The sequence below is a fragment of the Marmota monax genome, unplaced genomic scaffold, assembly GCF_021218885.2.
Source record: "Marmota monax isolate L192 unplaced genomic scaffold, Marmota_monax_Labrador192_F-V1.1 WCK01_AAM20220418_F8-fsc00041, whole genome shotgun sequence".
In the NCBI taxonomy this organism is placed as follows: domain Eukaryota; kingdom Metazoa; phylum Chordata; class Mammalia; order Rodentia; family Sciuridae; genus Marmota; species Marmota monax.
This window is the reverse complement of record NW_026695238.1, coordinates 6,510,001-6,536,947: the sequence shown is the minus strand read 5'-3', so window position 1 is coordinate 6,536,947 and position 26,947 is coordinate 6,510,001. Positions and strand designations below refer to the sequence as shown.

General features: G+C 45.8%; 1 protein-coding gene across 1 annotated transcript in view; it reads left to right on the top strand.

Moving 5' to 3' along the window:
• The first annotated feature begins 5,255 nt into the window (after positions 1-5,255).
• Positions 5,256-26,947, top strand: part of Pax3 (paired box 3) — a 91,757-nt gene continuing 70,065 nt past the window's right edge. Inside the window, exons 1-4 of the mRNA XM_046439928.2 lie at positions 5,256-5,356; positions 6,544-6,779; positions 8,047-8,176; positions 9,320-9,454. Coding sequence (XP_046295884.1) covers positions 5,272-5,356; positions 6,544-6,779; positions 8,047-8,176; positions 9,320-9,454 — 586 coding nt within the window. The 5' untranslated portion in view covers positions 5,256-5,271. The remainder of the gene's footprint in view (positions 5,357-6,543; positions 6,780-8,046; positions 8,177-9,319; positions 9,455-26,947) is intronic.

Sequence of the window (26,947 nt, the reverse complement as noted above, 5' to 3'; positions counted from 1 at the left end):
GAAGCCCTGGGCTCCGGTGACCCGAAAGTGGCTGGAGTCCAGGCTCAGCGGGGAGACCGTGGGTTTGAACACTCGTCTTCCAGGTTTCTCTTTTCCAGTTCCTTAGCGCCACCCGCCATCCCTTCCTCTGAAATTCATCCCGAGGATGAGAAGCGGTGGCAGCTCACTGATGGATCAGGCCCTGGGAACGTGGAGAATGGGAAAGTCCAACCTGATTCAAGCGAAATGCTTGTTAACCCCCACCTCCGCCCTACCACTTCTCTCCCCTCCACAACTCCGCCAGACCCTGGAGCGAGGCATCAGTTCCGACTCTTTGAGTCCATGCAATCTAGGGCAGGAGCTTCTGGAGGGGTCATTTGCCCACCTGTTTGCTCCAGACAAGCTCTCAGAAACCCAGGAGACCCTCCTGCTTCCCTTATTCGCGTCTGCCAGCTCTGCTTCCGCCCCCACCTCAACCCTCCGCAGGCCTCTACATAGGTTAGACTTTTCCCTTACCAAAGACCCAGGATACCCCCAGTATCAGCCAGTTCCCCGGTCTAAGAAAGGCCCCTTGAACCTTAACTGCCCGCCCAAATGCACCAGGTCCCTTAACTTGTGTGCCCGCACTCACACTCACACTGCTCCCCCCATATGCACCAGAGTAATTACCGAACTTCCTCTCTGAGCATCAAAATCTCCTCCCAAGCATACACTTAACAAGGTGTGCAGATAAGACTATTTTATTTATTTTTAAACTTATTGACTTATTTATTTCAAGATGCGTTTCCTCTGGAGAATGGGGCTCTGTCTTTCTTGTTGGCATAAAAACGTTTACAGACCTAAGTGAACTTCTGTAGGAAACCAGTTGCTGTGAGATTCATTCTCTGCCTCCTTCACTGCCTTTCAATGTAATTTTTAACACACACTCCCTTTTCCTTTCCTCTTTTCCTTCCTCTTTCCTTCCTTCTCACAAGCCATATGTTCTTTATTGGGAATCTGCTCACGAGTTCCCTGCGGCTCCCTCCACTGCAGGGGCACTGCCGGGGCAAACCCACTGCAGCCGGCCCACACCACGTTTCAATGAGGCGTCCAGATCTCCATCCAGTTCCTAAATCCGAACTCCTCCCGACGAATTTTCTGGTGGGGAGAACAGCGGCGCCAATGCTTTTGACAAATAACTGCGGGGGTCCTAATGACGGTCTCTGTGGCTGCGGCGGCAACGGGTTTAACCCGCACCATTTCCCTATCGGTACCAGAGCATCTGGCCAGGAAGTTCGTGATGAGGAACCTGGAGTTTTAATTTCTTCCCGTGAGCACGAGACAGTCCTTCTGTGGCATAGAGGGTTTCACTGCCTTTGCCAACTCGAGACTGCATCCTGAGAGTCACGCCTGGGGCGGAGCGTAAGGCCAGGTGCTTCCCCAGCCCACCAGACTCCCAGAGCTCGGCCTCCGGCCTTCGACCTTGTAAAAAAGGCCTGCCGCCACCCCACCCCCCCACCACGCACGGACATTATTTTTCTAGTTCATAATTTCCTCTTAAGACCTTTGTTTGTCTGGAAATGAGGTCATCCTTCAGAGGACTTGAGAAGCCCGTGGGTCATGAAACTTCTATACTGGGATCCCCAAATGCAGAGGCTGCTCACAGAATGGTGTTGAGCAGCCCGGATCCAAGGGTCAAAGCGCCATATGAATGCAGATCGATGCATCCAAACCCGCGGGAGATAGCACCTTGAAGAGGATGGTATGTATGCTCCCTGAGGCCTGCACAGCCAGACTGCTGCCAATTGCACTGGGCATTCCTCTGAAGAGTTCCTTTGCAGAGGGGCACAGGAGGCAACAGCAAGTGATTTTCTTTGTTGTTGAATTATTCTATTATTGTTCTGCAGGCTCTAGTTTCATTTTGCACATATAGGAGAGAGAACGAACGAGTAGATGGCACCATCGGTCACAAAGCTGTCTCAGGTTTTCCCCGGATTCATTGTAGGTAATTTTTCTGCCTGCAGAAATGATGCTGCTGCCCTAACCCCAGTTCAGAGCTTCAGAACACTGGCTTTTACCTTCCAAGCCCCACCCCTGGGTCACTCTTTTGCCAGTTAGTGCGTGTGCCAGAATGGGCACCAGGACTCTGTGGCCCATTGGAACCAGATAGGGTAGTGGCCTGAGTGGATGTTCCTTTTCAGCTGCAGGGAGGTGAGGCCAGGTGGTTTTGACTTCCCGGAAAACTTTGGAAAGAAGGGGAGGCCCAGGCCTCTGAGGTAGAGAGAGTGGCTGAAGTATGGAACTCAGTTCAACCTTTGAAACTTCTAGGGAACCAGGAATCACCAGGCCCTCCCACAAACCTGTTGGGAAGAGGTTGTATTGTCCTGGGGTATGGGCTTAATTTGGTCTGGCAGCTGGACCCAGCAGCAGAGGTGACCGAGCCAACATTGCTGTCCTGGACTTCTTGGGAGGGCGTTCTACACCACTTGCCCTGGAAAATTCGGCCTCTGAGGTCTTTGGAAGTGGTGCAGTTGTCCCCAGCTTAAGGGTACTCCCCCAGCCCCCAACTCCCAGGTCCTTAGGGTAGAGAAGGAACAAGGTGATCCTTTGGCTGCTTATTAACTTCAGAGGGCCAGGCTGAAGAAAATCTGGAAAGAAGAAGAAAAGATTCAAACCTCCACTCAGGAGCTTCAGGCCTGAAACCCTCACACATCCTTGGGGCTTCCATTTGTACATTTTGATAGCAAGTGACTGCTAGTTTATGAATGAACTACTGGACTGAGATTCATGGGCACTTGAAAGCCCATTTAAATAGCAGCATCTCCTGTTCAAGTGTCCAGGGGAGTTGGAAAGCCAGGGTAGTGCAGGTAAAGATTCATCAGTTTCACACATGGAGAACACTCTGTAGGAGAGCGCAGGGTCAACATCCTGAGGGCTTGGAGACCAAGCTTGGGTTCAAAAACAAATGAGTCTCAGCCCCAGAGGTTTTAAAACTGCTCACCTTGGGTGTTTGGGTTTCTGTACTGAGCCCTGTATTCGCCCTCTTTAAATACATTTCAGGTACCCCACTTCCCCAACAAATACCACTGATCCCAGAAATTGCTCTTGTGGGCTCCTCTCAACCTTTGGAAGAAGAAAACATGAGGGAAAAAAAAATCTAGTCCTCAGATGCTATCCATGAGAAGTAGTTTAAGGAATAAAGGGCACAGACTTTGGTGGCCCCCAGTCCTCAAAAAGGAAATGAGAAAGTTTTCCTCCTGACATTGAATTGTTTTATGCAAAACCAGGTTAAACGGGGCTCCAACTCCAAGCTGCTTCTCTGCTTTATACTATGAATGCACATGCCCCTCCCCAAGGGTGAGTGGACAGGAGGGTTGTCCAGATATTTTCTGGAGCCTCCAGAGGCCTGAATTTGATGCTCCCCTGGTCAACCAAGCCTTTTGACATCAAGCCTAAGAGAAAGCTTGTCTGTTTTCCCTGCTGGGAGTGGGTGTTTAAAGGGCCAACTCGTGGACTGCTGAGCAGTTAAACTATTCCCCTCCAATCTTGCCTTCTGAGTTTGCCTTAATTAGGGAGTGGACAAGGAAGGTTGAGGGGACCAGCACATGTCAAAAATGTCAAAGGAGGTGGGGGCGGGGGGCAGAGAGGGAGAGAGGGGTGGAGAACTGCAGGGCAGGAAAAATTCAAAAATTGTAAAAGGAAAAGGGGGAACTTGAAGCCCAGAAGTCATTGTTTCCTTTATTTCAAAGGGAAAAACCTGCCTGATTCTCATCCTTTTGATTGATTAAGGCCCTGAATACCTCACAGCCCCAGAGTGACAGTCCCTGAATAGACTTGAGCGAATAAAGCGCGGGCCAGAGCGCGGGGCTGGCACTCGGGGGTGTAAAGGAGGCGAGTTCGCTGGCACTTACCAAGTTATAAATAAAAGGCTATGCACAATGGTACCTTCTCTAAGGACAGACAGTCTTTACAACACTCCTGGCGTCATATCCTGCTGGGGACACTTCAGCTCCTAGCCAAGACTTCACTCCTTTTATTTTTCCAGCAGTTTACTCTGAATACCATAATAAATTCCTGAGAACAAACGCTGCAGTCCGGCAAAACTTTAACATATAGACGTATCTCTTCATCAGGGAGCTCTACGTGGAAATTTAGAGCCCCAGCTTCTCAGAAGGGTTTTTAAATCAAGAAAAGAAGATGATCCTACCTCCTCCACCCCCAGCCTTCAACTAACAGTTTTAGGGCCCAGCAGTGTCTGCCCACCCTTTGAGCTACCCCACCTATCCCTCACCCCCCCCCCCACTGAGAAGACAAAAAGAACATTATTGGTACACCCCGAAGTCTTCTTGAGAGGAACTCCACGGGGGGGGGGGACCCCATAAGAGCCCTGGCTAAGAGGTACTGGCAGACCAGAGGAAGGAAAGTTGAACGTATCTCGGGTTCCCATAAATTTTTAGTGGAATTGCGCCCCCTCCAGTGGCAGTAAGCCCAGGGACAGACCCACAGGTGGAAAAAGGCAACTTCAAGAGGGACACCGTGAGAGGAATAGACTCAGAGAAGAAAAGGCATACACGCAGAGACACACACAGAGATAGAGACAGAGAGACAGAAAAATAACCAAGGAGAGAGAGACCAGGATGCACAAGAGTAACAAAGACAGAGAAAGAGACTCCTCTCCATTTTCAGAGGCTCTCATCACCCTGGGGCTGTCTGTCCCAGTTTCCAGCGGTTCACCCTTCTCTCTCGGGAAGGCGCGCCGCGCAGGTCCCTCTCGGGGCAGGCGGAGGCCTCCGCACAGTCAGGGATGGGAAGAGAAAGTGGCCGCTGTCGCCCAATCAGCGCGTGTCTCCGCCACCCGGGACGGTCTCCCCGTTGGCCAATCGCAGCTCAGGGCTCCTGACCAAGCTTTGGGTGAAAGAACTAATAAATGCTCCCTAGCCCGGATCCCTGCACTCAGTGTCACGACGGGAGGAGACTCTGGCCGCGCTTGCGTTCACCCCCTCCCTCGCTCTTCGTGGCGCTCTGAGCCCCCTTTCCAGCGCCCCCAGCTGCGGGGCTGTTCGCCCAGACTCGAACCAAACTTTTCCGCCCTGGGTTTGGGATCCTGGATTCTAGGGCCTGCCCGCCCCTTTCCCGGGTTCCACCTCGAGCTCTGGACTTGGAGCTAGCAGCCCCCCTCCCCGCGTCTCTCTCTCCCTCCTGTCTTTTTGGGGAGGAGCTCTTCACGCTCCGGAGAGTTCCCGAGGGTCGCCGCGCTAGCGTCTCTGTTTGGCCTTCACCTGGATATAATTTCCTAGAGAAGCTGCCCCCAGGATGACCACGCTGGCCGGTGCTGTGCCCAGGATGATGAGGCCCGGCCCGGGGCAGAACTACCCACGCAGCGGGTTCCCGCTAGAAGGTAAGGAAGGGCCTCAACGCCGCTGGGGTCCTGGCGCCTAGGGAGACTGCCCCACTCCATCCCAGTCTCCATAGACTTCTTTGGTGAATCCAGGGATCCCAAACCCCCAACATCTCTTACCCCAAGTAGCAATAGTTGGGGGCGAAGGCCCATCCGATTTGATTTTCTGTCCGCAAAAGAAGTGTGGTGCTCTCTGCAAATTATTTACGGAGCTGGGCGGCCCGGCCTGCACCCGGCGGGTCCGCTTTCCCGGGTTGTTTTGGAGATGCCGCATAGTCAAGAACCGAGTGAACCGGCTTTGGAGTACCGGAAGTAACTTCTCCACATTCTGTCCACCCAAACCCGTCTCCAAAGTGTTCTGGCTGCGCCCACATTTAGGAAACTCTTCTTAGTTTGGAAAGAAATTTCTGGTCGGGCAAATTGTGGTGGCTAACAGCGGCGGCTCGAACGATCTTAATAAGAATTTTTAGTATTAATCAGTTAAAGGTCCATTCAACTCAAGTAGCATCTCGAAGTCTCTCTAACTTGTTTGGGAATCGCCTTTTGTTCTGGCTGAAGATTCTGGGAATTCCAGGGAGGTAGGAAGCTTTGCAAACCTGAGCCCTTTCAAACAATCTGCGGCGCCCTTCGTCCTCCATCTAGAGCACAACGCAATACCCTGAGCATGAACGGGGGCTAGGTTGTCCACCAGCAGACCCACAGTCTTTGAGTCCCCGTCCGAGATGTAACAGGTGACACGCTGCACTGCCACCTGTGCCTCCTTTAGAGACCCTCTCTGACCCTTGGCTGCTGTACTCTGAGACAGAAACTCCGAGGGCTGTCAGCTCGCTCAAGACCCTTAGGGGGGCTCCAGTCGGGCAGGATTTGGTGGTGGTTATTTTTAGAGGAAGACAGTCTTCCATATGTTCAGGGTCTTTCCCCCCAGTCGCCAGCTCTTCTAGGTTAGTTATTTTGCCCTGGTTACTGTCTTCACACAAAGGTTGTATGTCCCCATGTTGCTTGATAACTCGGCACGAAAGTAACTGAAAGAGTGTCTGGCAGTGGAAACGGACCAATTTCAGTGTTGGGGCTGTCACATGCGGATTGGCCAGAAAAGTGCAAAATTAGGTGGATTGATCGTTCCTGCCGCTTTCTCTTCTATCCAAGTAACTTTGTCCTCGCCTCTCTTTTTTTCCTCCTTCTCCCAGTATCCACTCCCCTCGGCCAGGGCCGAGTCAACCAGCTCGGCGGCGTTTTTATCAATGGCAGGCCGCTGCCCAACCACATCCGCCACAAGATCGTGGAGATGGCCCACCACGGCATTCGGCCCTGCGTCATCTCTCGCCAACTGCGTGTGTCCCACGGCTGCGTCTCCAAGATTCTGTGCAGGTATCAAGAAACAGGCTCCATCCGTCCCGGTGCCATCGGAGGCAGCAAGCCCAAGGTGAGCAGGCGGGCCTAGCCATGCCGCCTCACGGCCTGCGGTCAATCGGGTGGGTAAGAGCAGGCTACCATCTGGGGCTTTCTAAAGAATTATTTTTCAAGTCCATGAAGGTGTGTGTGTGTGTGTGTGTGTGTGTGTGTGTGTGTGTGTATGTGTCTCACAAGGGGGATTCGGTTGTTGCTGGAGCCCCATGTTTCTTTCCTTATGGGAAAGCTCCAGTGGTTTTGCAATATTTGTTCTTATATGTCCAGGAACCACGAAATTCTCAAAAATTACTTTAATAAACACCTAAAGCATGCAAGCTGTATGTCCCTACCTGTTGCCTATTTCTTTCCTGTGTCTTTCCAGTCCCCAACCCGCTATTCTGTCTTTTACAAAAGGAATCTACTGAGTCCCAATAGTTTCTATCCAACTTTCTCTCTCCCCCAGTGCAAATTGTTTTCGAAGAGTCAAAAGTCAGGGAGGTTAGTTTTCTTTGTAATGAGTTTGATGTTAAAAAATGTTTATCCTCAAATTATTTTGCTTCTCTTTTAAAAAAGAGTCCTACTGGCTAGGACTAAGTGGGAGGAGATTACCCAAGGTCTGCCTTTTCTTCTGATTGTAGAGGGAAGCCAATATAATTTTCAAGTTGCCAAGGGGCAATATCAAGAGGGTTATGGCACACTGAAGACTTTCAAAATTCTCACCTTCCCTCTCTCTCCCAACCTATTCTCAACCTAGGAATCTTTGAAACAGCTTTTAATTGGGGTAGGGGCCTCTCTATACATATGTGTTTTCCATTCTAATTTTTTAAAATCTAGATACTTAATCTTTTGCATCTCAGTCTGCTCTTTAGCTAAACTCTTGTGCCCCTTTGGAGTGTCACAAGTTGCCGATCTAATTTGATTTTTCAGCTCCTCTTTCAAACATTCCCCTTTTAGTTTCGTTTTCTGGTTGATTCAGTGTAAGGAGTTGCCTTTATTTCCAGGGATCAGAAAGTACAGCCCCACAGCCCCAAGGTGTTATGTAATTCTTAATTTAACCCGGTTGTCTGAGGAGCTTATCTAGACAGGTGGAGTGTCCCCAGGCTGCTCGGGAGTGGGACGATTTCCTGTCTGCCTCTTTCTAATGTGAACTGCCTCAGAGAGTTGGGGTCCTTTGGCCAACCAGGGGCACCTTCCCAGAGGATGCAAGAAGGAGCATCCGGACAGGCCCGGAGGAGGTGGGGCCGCCGAGAGTCTGGCCCAAAGTACCGGGTACCAACGCCGGCCCGCCTGTTCTCTTAAAGCAGGTGACAACGCCTGACGTGGAGAAGAAAATTGAGGAATACAAAAGAGAGAACCCGGGCATGTTCAGCTGGGAAATCCGGGACAAATTACTCAAGGACGCGGTCTGTGATCGAAACACCGTGCCCTCAGGTACTAGGCCCATTAATGTCTCCCCAAGGCGCGACGGTCAGTCGCTATTATCCGGGCGGGTCATCCAAGCCATACATAATCGCCCCAATGATCGATCCGGGTTATTGAGAGGCCGCCTCTCCCGAGGCCCTGAGATATTCACGAACCTGACGATCTTGGCGTTTTATGGAGCGCGGGGTGCGCTGCTCATCCCAGGGGTGGAGGGAAGAGAGACCGCCGCTGAGGTCTCCCAGGAGGATTTCTGTGGAGGAGGCAGGGCAGGAAACGTGAGGCGGAGGCCAAGCGTTTATTAATATTGGTGTTCCCTTTTAAAGAGAAACAAATGTTTTGGTAACCCCAACCGAAGGGAGATGGGGCCGCGCCAGCAGAAGACTTTGCCTTTTGCGCAAAAGGAGGGGAGGATGCATCGGCAACTGCCCGGATTTTCGCCGAGAGTCCCAGGGACCATCCGGCGCCCCCGGCAGCCCGTGGGAGGCGGAGGGAGAAGGGCCAGCGCAGGGCCAGCGCGAGGGCGCGCGGGAGAGTTTGTTTTTAATTAAAAGGAAACTCCCTTTTTCCCTCCACGAGAACGATATATTTCAGAGCATGGATTTGTTTACCAGACTGGAATCTGGAAAAAATAAATGAGAGAGAGTGAATTTTCTTTGATTTTTACAATAGGAAACGATTCTGCAGTTGAAATGTAAATCCCTTACAGCCTCAAAAAAGTTGATTAGCAGGGGACAGTCCTCTGTGGTTCTTCACTTAAAGCAAACCGCAGGGCCCAATACCTTCAGGTGCGGAGGAGGCGGGTGGTAGGCTGGGCTGGTGGAGGACACGTCTGAGGTTGGAGACCTAGAGCCGGAGTCAAGAAGGGGAACACTTCCTACTGGGCAAAGAGAGACGGAGATGGCTTTTCTCAGCCCTAAATTGGAGGCGCACACTTTCCAGGCTTGGTCTTATTTATCCAGAGGCCCTTAAAAGGCGTTTTGAGTGGGAGAGTGAGCGGATGGCAAAAGACAGGGGTGCCAAGAGAGGAAGGAGACACTCACTATCCAAGCTTATGGGGTAGCTGTTCTAGAATTGCGGCTTGAGGTTTGGGGGCTCCCCTCACAACCCCGCGCCTCTTAATTGTGGGTGCTCTCTTCCTCTTCTTTCCCCCAGTGAGTTCCATCAGCCGCATCCTGAGGAGTAAATTTGGGAAAGGAGAAGAGGAGGAGGCCGACCTGGAGAGGAAGGAGGCAGAAGAAAGCGAGAAAAAGGCTAAGCACAGCATCGACGGCATCTTGAGCGAGCGAGGTAAGCGGCGGCGCGGTGGACCTTAGCTAGCGTCGGTTCTCTGACTTTGAGCGCCTGAAGGCCGCCCAGCTCCGGCTCCTGTCGAAGTCCCTTCTCTTGGTTCTCAGCCACTGTATTCGGGCATGCGCATTCAATCAAAGACCGGAGAGACACCCACCGCTGAAACAAAAACGTATCTATTTAAGTTTTAATTTTATTTAAATTTTAAACGTTTCTAAATCCTTCTTTACCACTTTCAACCCTTAGGAGTCTAGAACTATGAATTGCGTTCTCAATGGTGATGGGGTCTATGGAGTCCGAGATTGGGAATCTCTGAGGGATTGTGGGGTTGGGGGAGGGTATAGGCTACTCCACCCTTTAGAGTTTAAAGTAACTTTTTGAAGTAGCTTTTGTGCCCTCAGGAAAAGCCCAGATCTAAGTTTCCGTATTACAGAGACAGAGCAGGCTCCAGAGAGAGCATGCTCTTGGGCACTGGGCACCCAAAGTTGCCCCACATATGCTGCCCTATGAATGTGCCTGTGGTATACTTTGGCTGTTTTTCGTTTGTTCTAAATTGGTTTTCAAGCGTAATGGGGTTTAACTTGATGTGTCTGGGTTTCAGTCAAAGGGATCTTGAGTCCTTAGTCCTTAGTGCTGCACCCTCTGTCCCTCAGGGGTGCGGACCACCCACTCCATGTTGGCTGTAGCCTGTCAGCACCTAGAGAAAATCTCCCCCTAGGGGAGCAAGAAGGCAGCCTGCTTCCCCTTTACCTGCTTGAGCTTTAAAATTACTCACAGAAAAGAGTCATCCTTGAGCTTTAAAATTACTCACAGAAAGGAAGGAAAGAAGCAAGAATGCAAGCAAACCTTGGGAGGTGAACTAGGAAAGATCACTGCAGCAGGAGTGGGGCCCTGAGTCTTCCTTTGCAGATCCTGGCATCTCTTCAAACTCACAATGGTGCAGAGTCGCCGGGTGTCCTGCCTACTCCTAGAGTTCCCTGGTCTGGGTCTCAGACTTTATTGGGCTGGAGTTGAGTTTTGTAATTGCTCTGGAGTGGCACAAAGCTCTATAGCAGGCTTGAAGGAGTCACCCACTTTGATTATCTGGGTCCATGCTTTCACCAGGGTGGTGTCCAGGTTGGAACTGTGGGTCAGGAGGCTGGTCATTTCTTTTACCTTCATTGTCCACCCCTGGGTGCACTGGCTGGCCTTCCAGAGCAGCTGCTTTACAAAGCAATGTGAAATCCACACTCAAGGAGCACTTGGATATTACAAACCCAAGTGTCTGATTTAAGGGATAAACAGAAGCACAGATAGTCTGAGGCACACTGCAATCAAGAAAAGGTACCCCAAACTACAGGAGGTTAAGCAGGGAAAAAAACATGTTGCTGCCCCCCTCCCTTTACAGCTGGGGCCTCACATGAACTCAGTCTAAGTTCTTCTTTTTTGGAGGAGTGGTTTTTTTTTTGCCCAGGTCGATTAGAAGACACACACCTCTTTATCCCAGTCATATGTTCAGCATAGAGGCGCTGGGGTGGGAAGAAAGTGAGGAGTTGAGGAGTCAGTTAACTCCAAACCAAATATTCTTTTGAGGCAGTGGAGAGGAGAGCCCTGAGTTGTTGGAGCCCAGAGAGCTGGGCCCATGGCTTTGCTACTTGTTGCTAGAGGCGGCAGCCAGGCAGATCAGCCGCTCCCTCACAGCACAGGCAACTCAGGCCCAGGAGACAAAACGTCCCAAATGAGCTGGTCAAACATTTGTACAACTTTTCCAGCTTTTACAATGAAGGCCTTCTCTACACAATCTACACTTGGAGATGAACTTGGGAGACAAAGCCCGGAGAGTCCATTGAAACTCACACTTTAGCTTGGCCCAGACAAAGCTCCAACTCGGAGCAGCTTGATGTGAACAAAGGAAGGCAACCTTTTTATAATTCAAGGAGAAAAGAAGAGAAAACAGCTCCACAAAGGGCCCAGAATAGACATTATGGGCTTGCAATGAGGGATGAATTATTCAATGAGCCCCAATAGCTGCTGCGCCAGGAAGTTTTATGGACTCTCCAGCGTGGAAAAAGTGGCCATTTCACCTACAAAATGTTTCTAGTCTTTTGGGCTGTCTAGCTGGGCCGGCTGCCATTCAAGGGCAATTGCTACCATTTTAAAAATCAGAGTATTTTCCCCATTGAGGGCTGTGCGGATGAAAACACACACACACACACACACACACACACACACAGAGTCAGGCTGAAACCTAAATTTAATTTGGGGTTGTCAAGGAAGATGCAAAGTCAGTCTCCTCAGAGCCTCCAGCTCCCTTTCCGGATGAGCCCTGGAGGGCAAGAGGGGCCCAGAGAAGGGAGAATTAGATGTAGTTTGAAGTCTAAAAACCTCAAAAATTCCCCTCTGTTGTTTGGGCATCCAAAGTCTCAGGCTGCCCCTCTTGTAAAATAGAATGAATGTCAAGAAAAGGCTTCTAGGGAGCAGGGAAAAGCGGCGGAGGAGGGACTTTGGGGTGTCCTGACCACTGCGGTGTGCTCTCGCCGGATGTTCCAGCCTGGGGTAGGCCTGGTGGGTGCTGCGGGACTGATTTTTCGTGGGACATCTTTAACCCGGGGTCTGCTCGGCAGACACTAGGACACAGGGAAAGAGGTACCCTGAAAGAGGTCAGAACTACCGCCTTCTTCTTTCCAGGGTCTTGCCCTTTCTCCTAGATGGTCCCCTTTGCCTTCCCAACTTTCCCTTTTCTCTAGCCCTATCCTAAAGCAGCGCGGAGTGCGGACCTGAGGCGCTCTGGCCCGGGCGACCTGGCGCGCACTGGGAGCTTGGTCCATCCTTCCAGCTTCTTGGCCCGAGGGAACGGAGAGGGTTGGGTGGCTCGGGAACACCCAACTCCCCCTCCCGCGCCCCTGGCCGACACTGAGATGGGAGCAGGCGCAGCCGGGGGAGCCAAGCTCCGGCCCAGGCATCGGGGGCTGTGAGCACGGCCTGCGCTGCGGCCACTCAATGGGCGCCTCTGTCCTCCCCCGGCGCGGCTGAGCGGGCCCGCGGGCGCCGCCACAATGGGCTGTGCCCCCACTCTTGCGCCCTGCGCCAAAGCGCCGCGCCGCGCCGCCCCCTCCCCTTCGCTCCGGCCGGCTCGAAGCTTAGCTCGCCGGGCTGCAGCCGACTCAATTGCCTCCTTTATGTCCTTCTCACTTTCATCTAGACACAGCCCGCCTCCCCCTTCTTCTCCTCTTTTTTTCCCTCCCTTGCCTGAGGCTCACATTAGTGAAATTTCTGCAACCTCCCCCCATTTTTTTTTCTTATTTTAAAGAAAGCCCTTAACACAAAAGCGGTGACTAATCAATAGAAACTGCTCCTTCATTATCTCCTTCTCCTCCTCTTCCTCCTCTCCTCCTCCTCCCCTCCTCCTCCTCTTCCTCCTTCACCTCCTCCTCCTCCTTCTCCAGCAGGGTGACGCTTTTCCTGTTTGTGAGTTTTGGGCAACATTTTTGCTTTGTGCCGTAATGGAATTAGAGGACAGATGAGGACTGTAAATGGACACGCGACTGCAAGACTCTCGCTTAAATATTTAGATGCAACGTTACAATTACTGACTTGTTGTAGGGGCTTTGAAGTGGCAGTTCGGGAGTGCAAGGGGAAAGAGGCCAGATTGCCAAATTGATGTTTTGATTGGGACTGGAGATACACTTTCCTAGGACTCCCCCCTCCCTTTTAAGAATCACAAGCGAGCATGGGAGGTTTGTAACAATTTCAAAGATTAAGCTCAGAGGCTTCAAGTGTAGGTTGGTTGAGGTCTTCTATTCCTTTCGTATCTCCCCCCTCCAATTGATGTTGGTAAAAAAGAGAGTTGTTTTTTTTTTTAAGTTAAATTTGAGAAAGTAAAAGTGACAAAAGCTTTGCTGGAGCCCCTGTTTTGTTTGTAAGCTTGTGATCTTAACGGATTAAAATTAACGAAGACAAACGACTTCCGATTTTTTTTAAAGATATAAACCAATTAAAACCTCAGAAAGTGTTCTAAATTCGTCGGAATACTTCACTTCCAGTGGATGCCCGAAAAGAGCACTTTTATCAGGGAGGGAGTGCTGTAACCCAGAGAAAAGCAAGGCCACTACTTTCCCTCAGCAAGGAACAGCATTTTGGCGTAAGGTTGGGACGCAAGGCGGAGGACTAACTTTCCCACAGATTAAAATAATGAGGCGTGGGATCACAGGTTTGTGGGATCCGAACCTTTATTAAAGGGGACAGTCCACCCTCTCCAAGTCCATTTGTCAGGATCAGGAATTTGACCTCAATACCCTTTCTAATCATTAAGGTACATTTTATATTTGCTGAATACCTTACAAAACTCAACCAGAAAATCCCGCCCACTTAAAAATGTACTGGAGATATAAGAACTTGCATTAAATTAGAACACCAGGCTGTGTCCTTATTGTCAATCTAGGGGCAAGGTTTTCCGTGCTGGAACAGTGTGAGAGGAGACAGCAGAGTTCGGCTGGTAGCCTTTTCTTTTTGGTTGCTCCTTTGACTTGGTTGACCTCGGTACGCTTACTTTCTAGCCTTATTGAAAACATGCCGATTTTTTAATTAATGCTTGAAATCCTATGTTTATTTTGGGGTTTGATGTGATTGTTGATAGCACCGGAACGGGAGGAATGGGCTTCAAGTGTGTCATAATTACTGAAGGGTCATTTAGGAGTCCCCAGGGCTGAGCAATAAAACCCACCCGGGCGGCGAGGCGGAACCAGCAAGTGCGCGCTTCAGGCGAGTGGAATACACTGATCAATCACGTGGATAGAGCGTGGCCACCAAATCTGGACGGTTTCAACCTCCACAAACACGTATATTTGGAGGACAAAGCAAAAATCTTTCCTCACCGTCAGATTCAGTGTTTAAGTTTTGCTTATGCAAATAACCAATAAAAGTCCAAACAGCAGCAGCACATGGTGTGAGAGCGAGTTCCGCCTGGACCCGTTAAGTTCGGCGAGATTCTAGGACAGATAATTTATTTATGCGGGTAAATAAAGATTAAGGAATCATTAAGAATGTACATATATAACTAACGAGACACTAAAAGGCAATTAAGCAGTCAGTTTAATGTCTTATCTCACTGGCTGCTCTGGGGTTGTTTTACAACTAGGAATTAAAATCTGAAAAGGAAGTTTTCAGCAGCTCTGGCCAAATATTGATTAAGTAGCTGTTTGTTGATACCATTGTTACGCATTAAAAGGCTGGGAGCGAGGCCCCTCAGTGGCCATCTTCTATTGTGAGGGATTCTTAACCACAGAGATCAAAGCAGGATCATTTCAATTTATCTGTCTTGGAAAATCCTCCTTTTCCTCTGAAACCTCTAAGGAGGAATTGACCAAATTCTCTTTAAGAAATAGGAACTGAAACCAGTTACAAGTCGTTGGCTTGTAGGGAAGACTCATGGGGTGTTTTTAATTATCCTATGGTGATTTCTTGTTTAGAACTGAGGCTAAGATGGTGATTTTTTTTTTTTTTTTTTTTGGTTAAATCGATTCTTAGTTTGAGGTGGAAGGCATCGGAGTTTCTATCTGCCTGTTGCTAAATTTCTAAATAAGGACGTTTCTCTAAAGTTGTCTTCCAAGCTGGACAGACATGGAGAAAAGATGTCAGATTTTTATTGTAAAACTAGGTGGAGAAATGATTAAACACGCAGGAACCTAGAAGTTATATTGGCTTCATCTTTCTACATGTGTTTCTGTAATTTTTGTGTTTATAGTTGGTTAGATGATTCTCTGGTATATTTTAAACTCCCTATAATGTAGGACTAGATATGTGTTTGTTTGTGTGTATAGTATGTGCATCATCGGAGTTTATTTATATATTGGTCACTAAGAATTATGCTGGCACTAAATTATATCCAGTTGCACAAAGTCAAGATTTATTTGCCCCATGAATTGCACTTTCTAAAGTTATCAGAATCTGAGGTGCACTGTAGTCTCCCAGTTCACGTTCAACTGTTGAGAGCCAGGAGCAATACTGCCCTGAATCATTTTGTGACATTCCTGGCTGTTGATTTTTAGCTGAACTATTAGACTTTTGTTTGTTTATTTAAGAACTCAGTAGATTTGCATTGCTTTTTCCTTTATTATGAGGGTAAAATTCTTGCAAGGACTCTTGAAAATGTCATCTCTGTGCTTAATTTGTAAATTCCAACAAATCACTCTAAGGATGGAAAATTTATGCCAGATTCAAACTTTGGATATTCAACTGTGCATCATGAATCTGAGTACGGTTTTTTTTTTTTTTTTTTAATGCCCTTCTCTGTGTGCATCTCAGTTCTAAATAAATTGTAGTTTTTTTAAAAAAAAATTAGTGTTTACTCTTGTTTACTCTTGAACAAGATGAATCTTGATATGCAAACCAGAATATTAGTAAATAATATTAGTATATATATTAGTAAATAAATATTCTGATGTGTTTTCTATTATAACCCCCCCCAATTAATTAATAATCATCTATGTTCAAATGATATATAATGTTCAGTACTGATCATTGCAGTGTAGAACAACAGCCTGAGATAGATTAAGCTAGAGGAGTGAAAAACCAGCTCAGATCTGATATAGTCCCCCTGTCCTGGGTGCAGATACAGCATTAGAGAGTCCTTTTTTTACATGCACATGCATACTTTATATAATATGGCGTTAAAATGACTTTTCTCCCTTGAGTGTTAGCCTATGCGTTCCTCTACTGCCAGGGAGACAGCAGATTCGAGTTGGGCCTGATCTTAGTACCGAGACAAAATTGCTGACCCAAGAACTGGCTGCCTCCAGTTGGGGGAGCAGTGATCTTGAAGGGTGCTGAGAAAGTGAAAAGGAACTTCAGACCTTGCCATTCCCCTAGAAGATGAACACCAGAGTGGGGACAGAGTCACCTTACGGCTGTCCCCTGTCTTGTGGGAAAAGATATTTTTGCCTTATTCACACCAGCATAGTAGAAGATGCACAATTCATCTGTTAGTTCTGCTACCCTCGCATGTCAGGTCAAGCACTGAGTTCCAGTAATGGGAGTGTCAACTGGAATCAGAGCATCTCTTTTTTAAGAAATCTTCTTTCAAATTATCTGTGCTGGGATTGCATTTTGAACTAAGGAGAATATATATAATTTCTAGTTCTTGGTCCGGACATGCATAGTTATCAAAATTCCTGTTAGCATTATAAAACATCTATTTAAGTGAGATGAGTTACAAAAGTTCACCACTGTCAAAGAGGTAATTGTTGAGGACAATTGAGTAGGTTTTTAGGAAGTATTACTTACCCACAATGCCTCATTTTCTTTCTTTCTTTCTTTTTTCTTGCTAAAAACTAACAAAAGACCAACAGATAATTTCTTCTATGGAAACGGATACTTCTGTTTTAAAAATATATTGTATTTTAATAAAGAGTATCAATGTAAGTTTTAGAATTTGCTTTGGTGCACTTTCCTCCTAAAAAGGAAAATCTTAAGAAAACATTTTACCTTGAACATTACATATACCATTTTAAATTTTGCTGCAGGATTTTACATAAAGTGAAATAGAATAAAACACCTCTTTTGGTGTAAGGTGACTTGATCAAAGTTGTCTGAATTTTATGTCCTCTTCTTTTGGTGGCAATTGAGAAATGACCTCCCCTAGTAAGACAGATTAGAATATATGACAGTATCAAAATAGTTATGTGTTTGTAAATCCTTAAACCTATTCAGTACTTTTTTGACTGGGCTTTCTTATGTATTCTTAGCTGACTAGTGTTACTGCCTTCCTTTTATTCATTCTCTTTTTGGTACTGAGGACTGAATCCAGATCCTTGCACATGCTAGGCAAGCGAGTCTATCACTGGACTACCTCCCCAGCTCTATAACAGTATATTAATGTCAACTCTTGATTCTAGGAGCTAATTCCCTACTCATCCTGGACCTAATTCAACAGATTCCATTTAAAAGTAGCTGATCGGGCTGGGGTTGTGGTTCAGAGGTAGAGGGCTCGCCTAGCTTGTGTGGGGCACTGGGTTCGATCCTCAGCACCACATAAGGTAAAATAAAGACATTGTGTTTACCTATAACTAAAAAATAAATATTAAAAAAGTAGCTGATCAAAGTGCCTTGCAAAAAAGGAAGGGAGACTCTTCTTGGCTGACCAAGACAAGATGGAGGGAAAAGAACTACGATTAAGTTTCAGCATTTAACAACCTATAGGATCATATTGAGAATTCAAATAGTATAGTTTTATGTAGAATTAAATGCACTTACAAATATTTTTATAATCAGTTATATGAATCTCTGGAAACAACTACAGTAAGTGGATTTGGTCTTATGTCATTAGATGGGCACTATAGGATAAGTTAAGGTAGTATAGTTAAGGAAAGAAAGTTAATTTCTGTGCAATTTGTATTGCAACTTGAAATTGGTTTAGTTTACTGTGTACTTGCGTAATTAACACTGATATGATCACATACATATTTACATTTTTAACAAAATATATGTTTGTATTTTGTGATTTTTATAGACATGCAGATATAGTTTAAAGTGCAGCTACCATAGCCCTCTCCTCCTCCTCCTTTTTCCTAGTGTATACATGGGGTCTGTTTTCCAAATATATTTTTGTTTTTATATTTGTTCACTCTTATGCTATTCATTTATTTCTGGGCTGTGGATGGAACCCAGGGCCTTGCACATGCTTGGTATGTATTTCTACTCCATGAGCTATAAACCGTAGCCTCAAACGTTTTTTAAGTACAATGTTAAAATATATTATCATGATTAAGAAAATTATGTCCAAAGGGTAGCTGCATGTGTGGATGTGTGTCTCAGTTATGATTGTAGAGCTTAAGTTGAACTAAAGAAAATTAATTGGCCTGATTTATTCTATTATAATAAAAGCAATAGGTTTCATTTTCTGAATCCACACATTTGACTGTTTTCCTGATTGAGGGTCACTAGAGCAAAGAGTTTCACCTGTTCTGATTTAAACACATTCCAAAATACATCTTTTCTTGCCTTATAAGTGCATGGTACCTAAGGCAAAAGTGACTTATTCTTGCATCACAGCATTGCTCTGAAATTGAGACCAAGCACCTTTCAGGTGTGACCTCTTGAACTTCAGTTTTGACATCTGTAAGATGGGTACATCATATCAACTTCTCAGAGTTCTGTCATAATAACAAGAGAAAATGCATTGCATGTTATATGCAAATTACACCTACCCTAGCAAAACTCAAAGTCTTGGGTGTGTGGGGGGGAATTCTCTGAACTCGCTGAAAGTGAGGAGCCTATAAACTAACAGATGGGCTCTGCCCAAGGGCAGATAAGAGCTTAATTCAGGGCTTAGCAGCAACAATGAGGACCAAGAGTGCTTGTGCATGCGCAGGCGCTCGCGCGCATGCACACACACACGCACAACCACAAAGTCCACTTTTACCATACCAAAAAAATTAAGTTTATAAACTACTGTGCAATGTAAAAGACTTTATTGACTTTAATGAGTATGAAAAACAATAAAATTCTAAAATCTTTCACAGAGATGGCAAGGGATATTTCATAATTATTTTTCCTCCTGGCCTATCAAGATTGCTTTTCTCTTTTAGACAAACTTGGCTTTTGCAAAACTCCTTCAAATTAAACTTTTCTTTGGGTTTCATGCTCCCCACCACCCCCGAATCAAAGTTTTGACAAGTTGCTTTTTTGAAAATGGATCTCACAATTTTCTTCCTGAAACTCCTTCATTTTGTGACGTCTTCCTTGCTCCCCCCCCCCTCACCTGCAATTTCTCATTACATCTGTACCCTCTTGAGCCTGCTTCGTGGTTCTTAAATGCCTTCAGAGTTCTGCACGTGAGATTGCGTGCATTCTCCATTCTTTGTGCATGATTCTTCTTAATTCTCTTTCCTTTAAAACTGCAGCTCAGAAATTTTAAGGAAACTTTCCAAAATAGCATTCTTTAAACCAGTGGGCAAATTTCAATGACTTTTCGATTTAGTTTCCCTCCATTTGGTCCCCTCTTTCTCCCGCCCCGAAAGTTGGGAGCGCTTGTGTTATTGGGGCACAACGTGAGAAGAAAATAGCCTGCTGGGTAGGCTCTTGGGGCTGGAGTGCTCCTGCCCCCATCTTTCTCCTTCAGGAGCAGCTTGACAGTACAGCCACTGGCTGCAAGAAGGTTGTTTTCTTATCCCCACATGCACTGGGCTGACCTGTCTCTGAAATAGGTCAGGCTGGGGCACAGCCAGTTTATGCAGCTGTTGCGGCTTAGGCGTCACAGCAGGCAGCCAGGGCTCCTTGGCCTGCCGGCCCCCAGTGAACTGATAAAAATTCGCTGCAGAGCATGGAACCTTCCTCTGGACAGTCCAGGCCCCCTGAAGGCTTTGAGATGCAAGGGGACTCCTGGATTATGTGAGCCAAACCTCAGCCTCCAAAGGGAAATGTTCTTTTATTCTAAGGATTGTATTCTTTCATCGACCCTAACACTCAAGTGCAATATATTCTTTATCAGGATTTATTTTTTTCAAATCCTTTATTTTTGAGCGAATAGAATATTCACTTTATACAAAGTTCATAAGATATAAATGAATATGCAATGATAAGTTTCTTTCCACTTTTGTCCAGGAGCTTGTCTTTCTGGAGACTGTCTGCGTAATCTTGCAATTATATCTCTCTTTCCCTTTCTCCTCTCATTAAAAACAAAACAAAAATCCCCCCAAAAAGAACAACAACAAAACAAAACAAATCCCCAAATCTCTTGAGCTGAGGGTGTGGCTCAGTGGCAAAGCACTTGCCTAAACTGTTCAGGGCTTTGCATTCTTTGCCCGGCACCCACTCCCTACAAATAATAATAATGATAATAATAATAATAATAATAATAATAATAATAATAATAAATTTCTTTCCTCTTTTTGCAGAAAAAGATAAAGTAGATAAAATATTTTGCGTCTTATTGCATTTTTTTGATACTAGGGAAAGAATCCACAGACACCTGACCTCTAAGCTACATCCCCAGTCCTTTTTATATTTTTTGTTTTGAGACAGCATCTTGCTAAGTTGCTGAGGCTGGCCTTGAACTCCTTGCATCCTCCTGCCTCTGCTTCCCAAAGCACTGGGATTATAGGCATGTGCCGGCACCCAGGTTTTTACTGCTTTTAATTTTTTATTTTTGGTGCTGGGGATCGGACCTAGGGCCTTGTGCAAGCAAGGCAAGCACTCTACCAACAGAGCTCTATCCCCTTTACTGCTTTTTTGAAACTTTAGATTACATTTCAGCAATTATACTTCACATTGTTTCTCCTCAGCCTTGCCTGTAGGCTGCATGGTATTCCATTGTTTGGGGAAATGATGATTTATTTCATAATGTTTATATTGTTTCCAATCTAACAGCACCATTTGGCACATTTGTGAGTTTATTTATAAAATAAGGGATGCCATTTGTAATATTGATAGTGTTGGTAGGATTTGGGGTCTTCATTGAGAACAAATGGTTGGGTAATTTAAAAGCTCAGAGCAAGAGCATGTTTACCGACGGGTACTTGTGCTACAAAAACAGGATTTTTCTTTACATACTATACTTAAGTAGGAGTTTTGATATCATTATTCAGACTTGTTTCACCAACAATGTCTGCCTTTTGGAAACTCCACCAATATTCTATTGTTTCTCCAAATGGTACATTTCCTAAATCTAAGGAAAGATTTTTTCTTCTACTTACTGGTTCCTCTTTTATTCTTTTTTTGTTTACTGTTTATTTACTTTTAGCCTCATCAAGATTAGTGTATGTTATGCTTACTTAGTTTTTTGTAAATGTAGAAATTATGGAGAGTTTTCTAACAGTACAGAGGCAACTTATTCTGATTATTTAGTTAAAAAAGAAAAATTGTCATCCAGGGCCACCAAATTAAGTTTGAACTAGTAAGTAATAGAACATGGTTTTAAATTTCTGAATTTTTAGAAGTGCTGAGCTGATGCACTAGTGTTTTTTGGGGCTTGCTAATGGCTGATTTTTTAATGTTATAAATTTTTAGAGAGTACATATTCATTTTAGGGAGAATGTATCCATTCCCTTCTATGCACAAAAGACTTTTTATGTCTTCACATACTTTGCTTCCCTCAAATCATTTTGGCCTATTTTTCCCTTAAATCTGACGCTTGGGAATTCAGTTGTTGATCCTGCGTAGTACCTGGCTTACCTAAGATGAGAGTCAGAGTCTGAAATGGGCCAGAAAGAACTGCTCTCCAACCATCTGAGAAAAACAAGACTCTCTAAACCTCCTGAGAAAACGGGAGATGTGGACGCCAATAAATATTACAAAAGAAATGTATCAAGGCATCCCTTCTTGGGACTGGGCTGTTCAGAAATAGGAAAAAAAGTTAGGGGCTCAGGATTTCTTTTTGAACATCAAAATTTTAACTTTTTTTTTTTTTTAATGACAGAAAAACAAAAACAACTCTTCTTGCAGCAGATCCAGAACACCCAGCACACAGCCTGCCAGGGGAGGCAGGAGAGTGTTTCCCTAATGCTAGAAGTTTTGTATGTGCTTAGCTGTGTGCCCTGGATTCCCTCCCTGCTTACCCTCTGACTTGCTTATGGAAATCTAAAGGAGTCAGTTAGGGGATGTAAACAGGCCTGGCGTTAAGTGCATCTGCAAAGAGCTGAGAAGAATCAAAAGCAGCTTTTCTCTCTCTCTCCCCCAGCTCTGTGCGTAATTTGGATTGAATCAGCCCCATAATTTGTGGCGTCTGATTACTACCTGTAAACGTATCCAGCTCTGCACACAGGGAGAAAGGTCTAGGGAGGGTTAATCCTGACGAAGAAAATTTTGATTTGTTTGCCATGTTACTGTGAGGTCCTCAACAGAAATTTAGGCCATGCAAAAATAAGTCGCTTCCGGTTTGTGAGCACAACACATCGACACATCCTCACGTTGCTGTTATCCAGACAGGTATAGGGCAATGGCAAGCACAGCCATTCTCCAGGGAACTGGATAATGTCAGTGAACAGGTGTTTGGTTGGCAGAGATACCCCTTGGCTTCTGATTTGTAAACTTACTCTTCTTTAAAATAGGAAGGATTCATGAATTCATCCTGGAGAAATGCTCCAATTTTCCATTCCATGATTCCCAAATAGATGGGACCTTGGAGTCAGGAATCATTGGCTATGGAAAGTTTTGGGCCTTCTCACATCCTCTTGGACTGTTTCTAAAGGGGGCTGGGAATCCATTTCAGGAAGTGAAGCAAAAAAATGGAGGTCTCCTCCAGTGCCTCTGGGGGACTAGTGATCTGTCAGGGCAAAATGGGACTTGGGAACCTGTCCAGAGTGGAAACGTTCCAGGTGGTAGATTTGCTTGGATTTTAAGCAGACAGGGCACATCTGTGGCAAGTGGATGCACAACACATATTTATCAGAGGGCAGTAAGTAGAAAGGCAACTTCTATAGTTACTTCCTGTCAGCTTGTGGTCACTAGACCTGCCAAGCTCTGAATACTTGCTGAGTTTTTGTCTGGTAGAAGGCAAATGGCAGACTTAGGTCAGAAACTGCGGAGTCAGACTTCCGTGTGCAGGGGCTAGAGGGATGCCTGGGTATTGGGCAAGTCTCTCCAGACAGAGAATGAGCTCAAGGTCTAGGCCAGGATGGAAACACAAGACCTGATTTATCTGGGATTCAGTTTCTGGACTCTTCTCAATGAACTTTTCAGAACTTGGCATCTCTGTGTCTTCTCCTCAATTCTGGACAGTGTCAGCAGATCTGGTGTGTTCTTGAATAAACGGCCGGTTGATAATTGTGTTGTAAAAGTCTCATAAGTGGTCAGTAGGGTGTAGGGAATACAGCTCTTGTGAAGGTCAGGGAAGGGACTCATTATCGGCACACCCTTGATCCATGTTGTCTGTCCCTTTTAAGAAAATTGAAACTAAGCCATTGCACAATTCTTCTATTTCTAATGGGGTACCAGCATATACCTTAGTCAGATAAGGAGTAATTTCTTTATTTTAAAATACAAATGACATACAGAACTGAATTTGGTCTGAATGCTTTCGTCATTTTATTGAATTACTGTAATTTAATGTTACTAGTTTTAACAATTTTTCCCCTGAAATGAATCCTTTCTATTTCTTTTAAAAATGAAAACCCAAATTAAATTCATTAGAAAAGACAATGACTGTCTTTCACATTGAAATTACTGGTACTTAGAAAATCCTTTTGGAAAAACTTTTTAGAAGAGGGGAAAAAAACAAACTGTCGCTCCTACTATTCTTTACAAGAAATAGTGTTACCAAAGCCAGTTTAGCCTTTTTCACAGGCATGTTTAAAAGCACCCCTGCCCTCTAACTCTCCTCTCTAGGCACGTGGGCTGTCCTAAGGTGGCAAGAGCAAAGCCAGTCTTGGGGTCCGGCTCCTCTCCTCCTTGCTACTGTGCCTTGACCATCTGCCTTGACCTCCCATCCCCGGGTGCACCCTCACTTCGCACACCACAGGGACTTCCATTCAGCTCCACCTTGTTCACATGGAAACTCAACCAGTTCCACTCCCCAGAGGTGTTGGCACTTTCCAAAGGGATCCTGGGACCTGACAGCTTTAACATGGTGGAAAAGATCCCTGAGGATGGGATTTGGGTATGCACAGGGGAAAGCTTTAGGTGGGGGCAAGGAACAGGTTTCTGAAACCCCTTACGTCACATTGCAACAGATTCTGTCTTCATGGTAAAGAGACGGGATTAATTCTGCTGTCAGGGCCCTCCTTGCTGCTGGAAAAGACCTTCAGGGTCATGATTTCCCACTGAGCTATCCGGGAAGAGGCAGGACCAGGCTGGGCCAAGAACATCCTCCATCACAGGTGAATTCTCCCCACCCCACTTCTTTGGGTTAGGGAAAGGCCTTGGCTTGTACCCTTTGGGCTCCTTGGTGAAGAGCAGGGCCAGAGACGGACATGAAAGGTCTTTCGGGCTCAGAGCCATAGACCAGAGGGCCCTGTGGGTCTCATCTTGTCTCAGAGCTCAAAGCTTCCTTAAGGGACCTCTAGAGCTCTGATCTAAGCTCTCACGCTCTCAGTGGCTCCAGGACAATTGTCAGAGGTCTTAATAAATGAAACTGCCTTCCTCCAGAGGACTCTGGCCCCAGGAGCATCCATCATAGATTCATTTGCTAGGAGGGCTTCTGGTGAGGGAAGACCAGGGGCTCCAATCCCCAAAGCCTCCTAGACTCTGGATTTTGGGGCCTTTGAGAACCTCATAAACATAGTGCTATGGAGAATGTAAGACCTGAACTCTCAGTGGGATGACTGGAATTGACTCCACCACAGGTGGGGTTCAGAAAAGACTCGTTGTGTTTGAGCACTATTTATTGGGGATTCCTAGGGGACCCCAAAGTTGGTACCTGGACTCAGTGGGTGCTTTATGACTATTAGGTTTATGACAGAGAGTGCAAGAGTCTAGAAAGAGCCCACAATCTCTCTGGGAAGGGGTCGTTGTCAGAAGCGGATTCACTGCAGAACTGGTGAACCTGTGGAATCACCCTGTGTGGTCGCTGGGCTCTGGGAGGGGCCCTGGCAATGTCGCTTATTTCATTAGATTTTTGTAAATGTTGCAGAATGAAGATAAGCTGATACTCATTTCTCAAGAGGGACCCCCTACATTGTAAACACTGCAGATCCCACAAAACCACATCTATCATCCTTGTTCAGCAGAGGTGGAGAGAGATGGAGCGTTTCTGTGGGTGGATTGGGATTCTGGCACAGCCTGGGCGAGAGCAAAATGGAAACACTCCAACACTCAGTTATTCTCCATGTGTGTCTTGGATTTTAGAGTTTCCAGGGCGGCTCCTCCCTTTCTCTACTTTATCCTTTTTTACTGGGGAAGCCCAAGTCTGGGTCTGATAACTTACCTTTGTGGTCCTCAGTACTATGAGGCATCCCTGACCCTTGCAGGGAGTCCCTGGCAGTGATCCTGGACTGACTCCTCCCAAGAAGATGAACACTCAAATCACGGCAGGAGGGCAGGTGGGCAAAACCCTTACTTTGGGGCAGGGGGCTTGATTTCCTCAGCTGTCAAGTTGGAATTAGGCGATTTTCAGCTTGTTTCTTGTAGGTCTCTGAAAATATGTCTGTGACCAGGTTACTTTCCCTCTCTGGACCTCATTTCCCCTCCTCTGAAAAACAGAGGCATTGGGCAAGGTGAAGGCTGCATCTCACAGCTCTGGCAGGTGGTGGTGGCTGTGGCCATGGCCCATTGGCAGGCAACCTCCAGGAGACAGTGGGACCTCCAGGCAGCCAGGCAATCGGCACAAGGCTGGAGAGGGCCTTTGGCCACTCAGTGTTTTTGGTGAGTGACTCCTGCTTTGCCTTGTCATTGGGGTGGGGGCAGATGATTTTGTCCTGGCAGGAGGAGGATGGGGCAGAGTTCTGCCGGACATTGCTGTGTGGCGGTACAGGTATCTGCACGGCTCTGTCCCATCCACACAGGGAGTGCATATTTTCTGGCTCTTCTTGTTAAAGAGGCTGGGAGGGTCTGGGGTATTGTTTAGAGAACTTTCCCCCAACTTGCTTGCACGGGATTCTTTGTATGAGGGAAAAAATAAGTGCCTTTTGCAGAATGGGAACATTCCTCTTTGCAATCCTCGGCACCTCCGAGATTTCTTCCTATGCCCAGAGAAACCAAGCCAATGCCAGAGACTCTCTAGGCTGGAAGAGAGAAAGAGAATCAGATTGCGTGGTGCAGTCACGTCAGCTGATTCTAAGTCATCTCTTAATGAACTTCTGCCCTCCTGTCTCAACACATAGTAGTTGTCAGAAACTGAATCCAGCAAAGAAATTTTTTTTTTATTTTTCATTTGTTTGCCACTAAGTTAAAAGACTTACAGAAACACAAATTATTAAAAAACAAAGCAAAAAAAGTCTTGAGTTAATTAAAAATTTCTGCACAAAATAGAATTTTGGAAAAAACTTGTGCAGATTAGACGAGATCACTTTAAATCTGAAAACATATTTTGTTTTGAGGACTTCGCTATAAAACATTTTGGAACTTGGAAGCAAGTGAGAAGTATTTTTTGTCACTGAAAACAATTCGAGGCAAATGTCATAGCCTAACAAGAGGACATTTTATTAACCTCCCCCCACTCATTTACTATTGTATGCTTGCAGAAAAAAATTATTTCAAGAGTTGACATCCACAACATGTTGACTTTCAAAGTATATATTCTGAAAACAGAATGATTCATTCAAATATTTCCATCCTTGGTTGCAATGACTGGATGATAAAGTTAACAATATAAAATGAATTCTGAAAACGTTTTTTGTGTGGGGAATTTCTAGAGCATATACTATATCCAAACTAACATTTGCATGTATTTTTTTTTACTTTATTAAAATACTGAATTTACTTTACATGTTTGTTTCTGTCTCCCCAATGTGGCATATTTGTACAATGCACATATATTTTTTGTTATACCTGATATCTATATCTCAAACTTTGTTGTAGTTTTATCTTAAGTAGGTTCATGGAAACACATGTAAGCAAATATTACTATAAAATATTTACTAATCA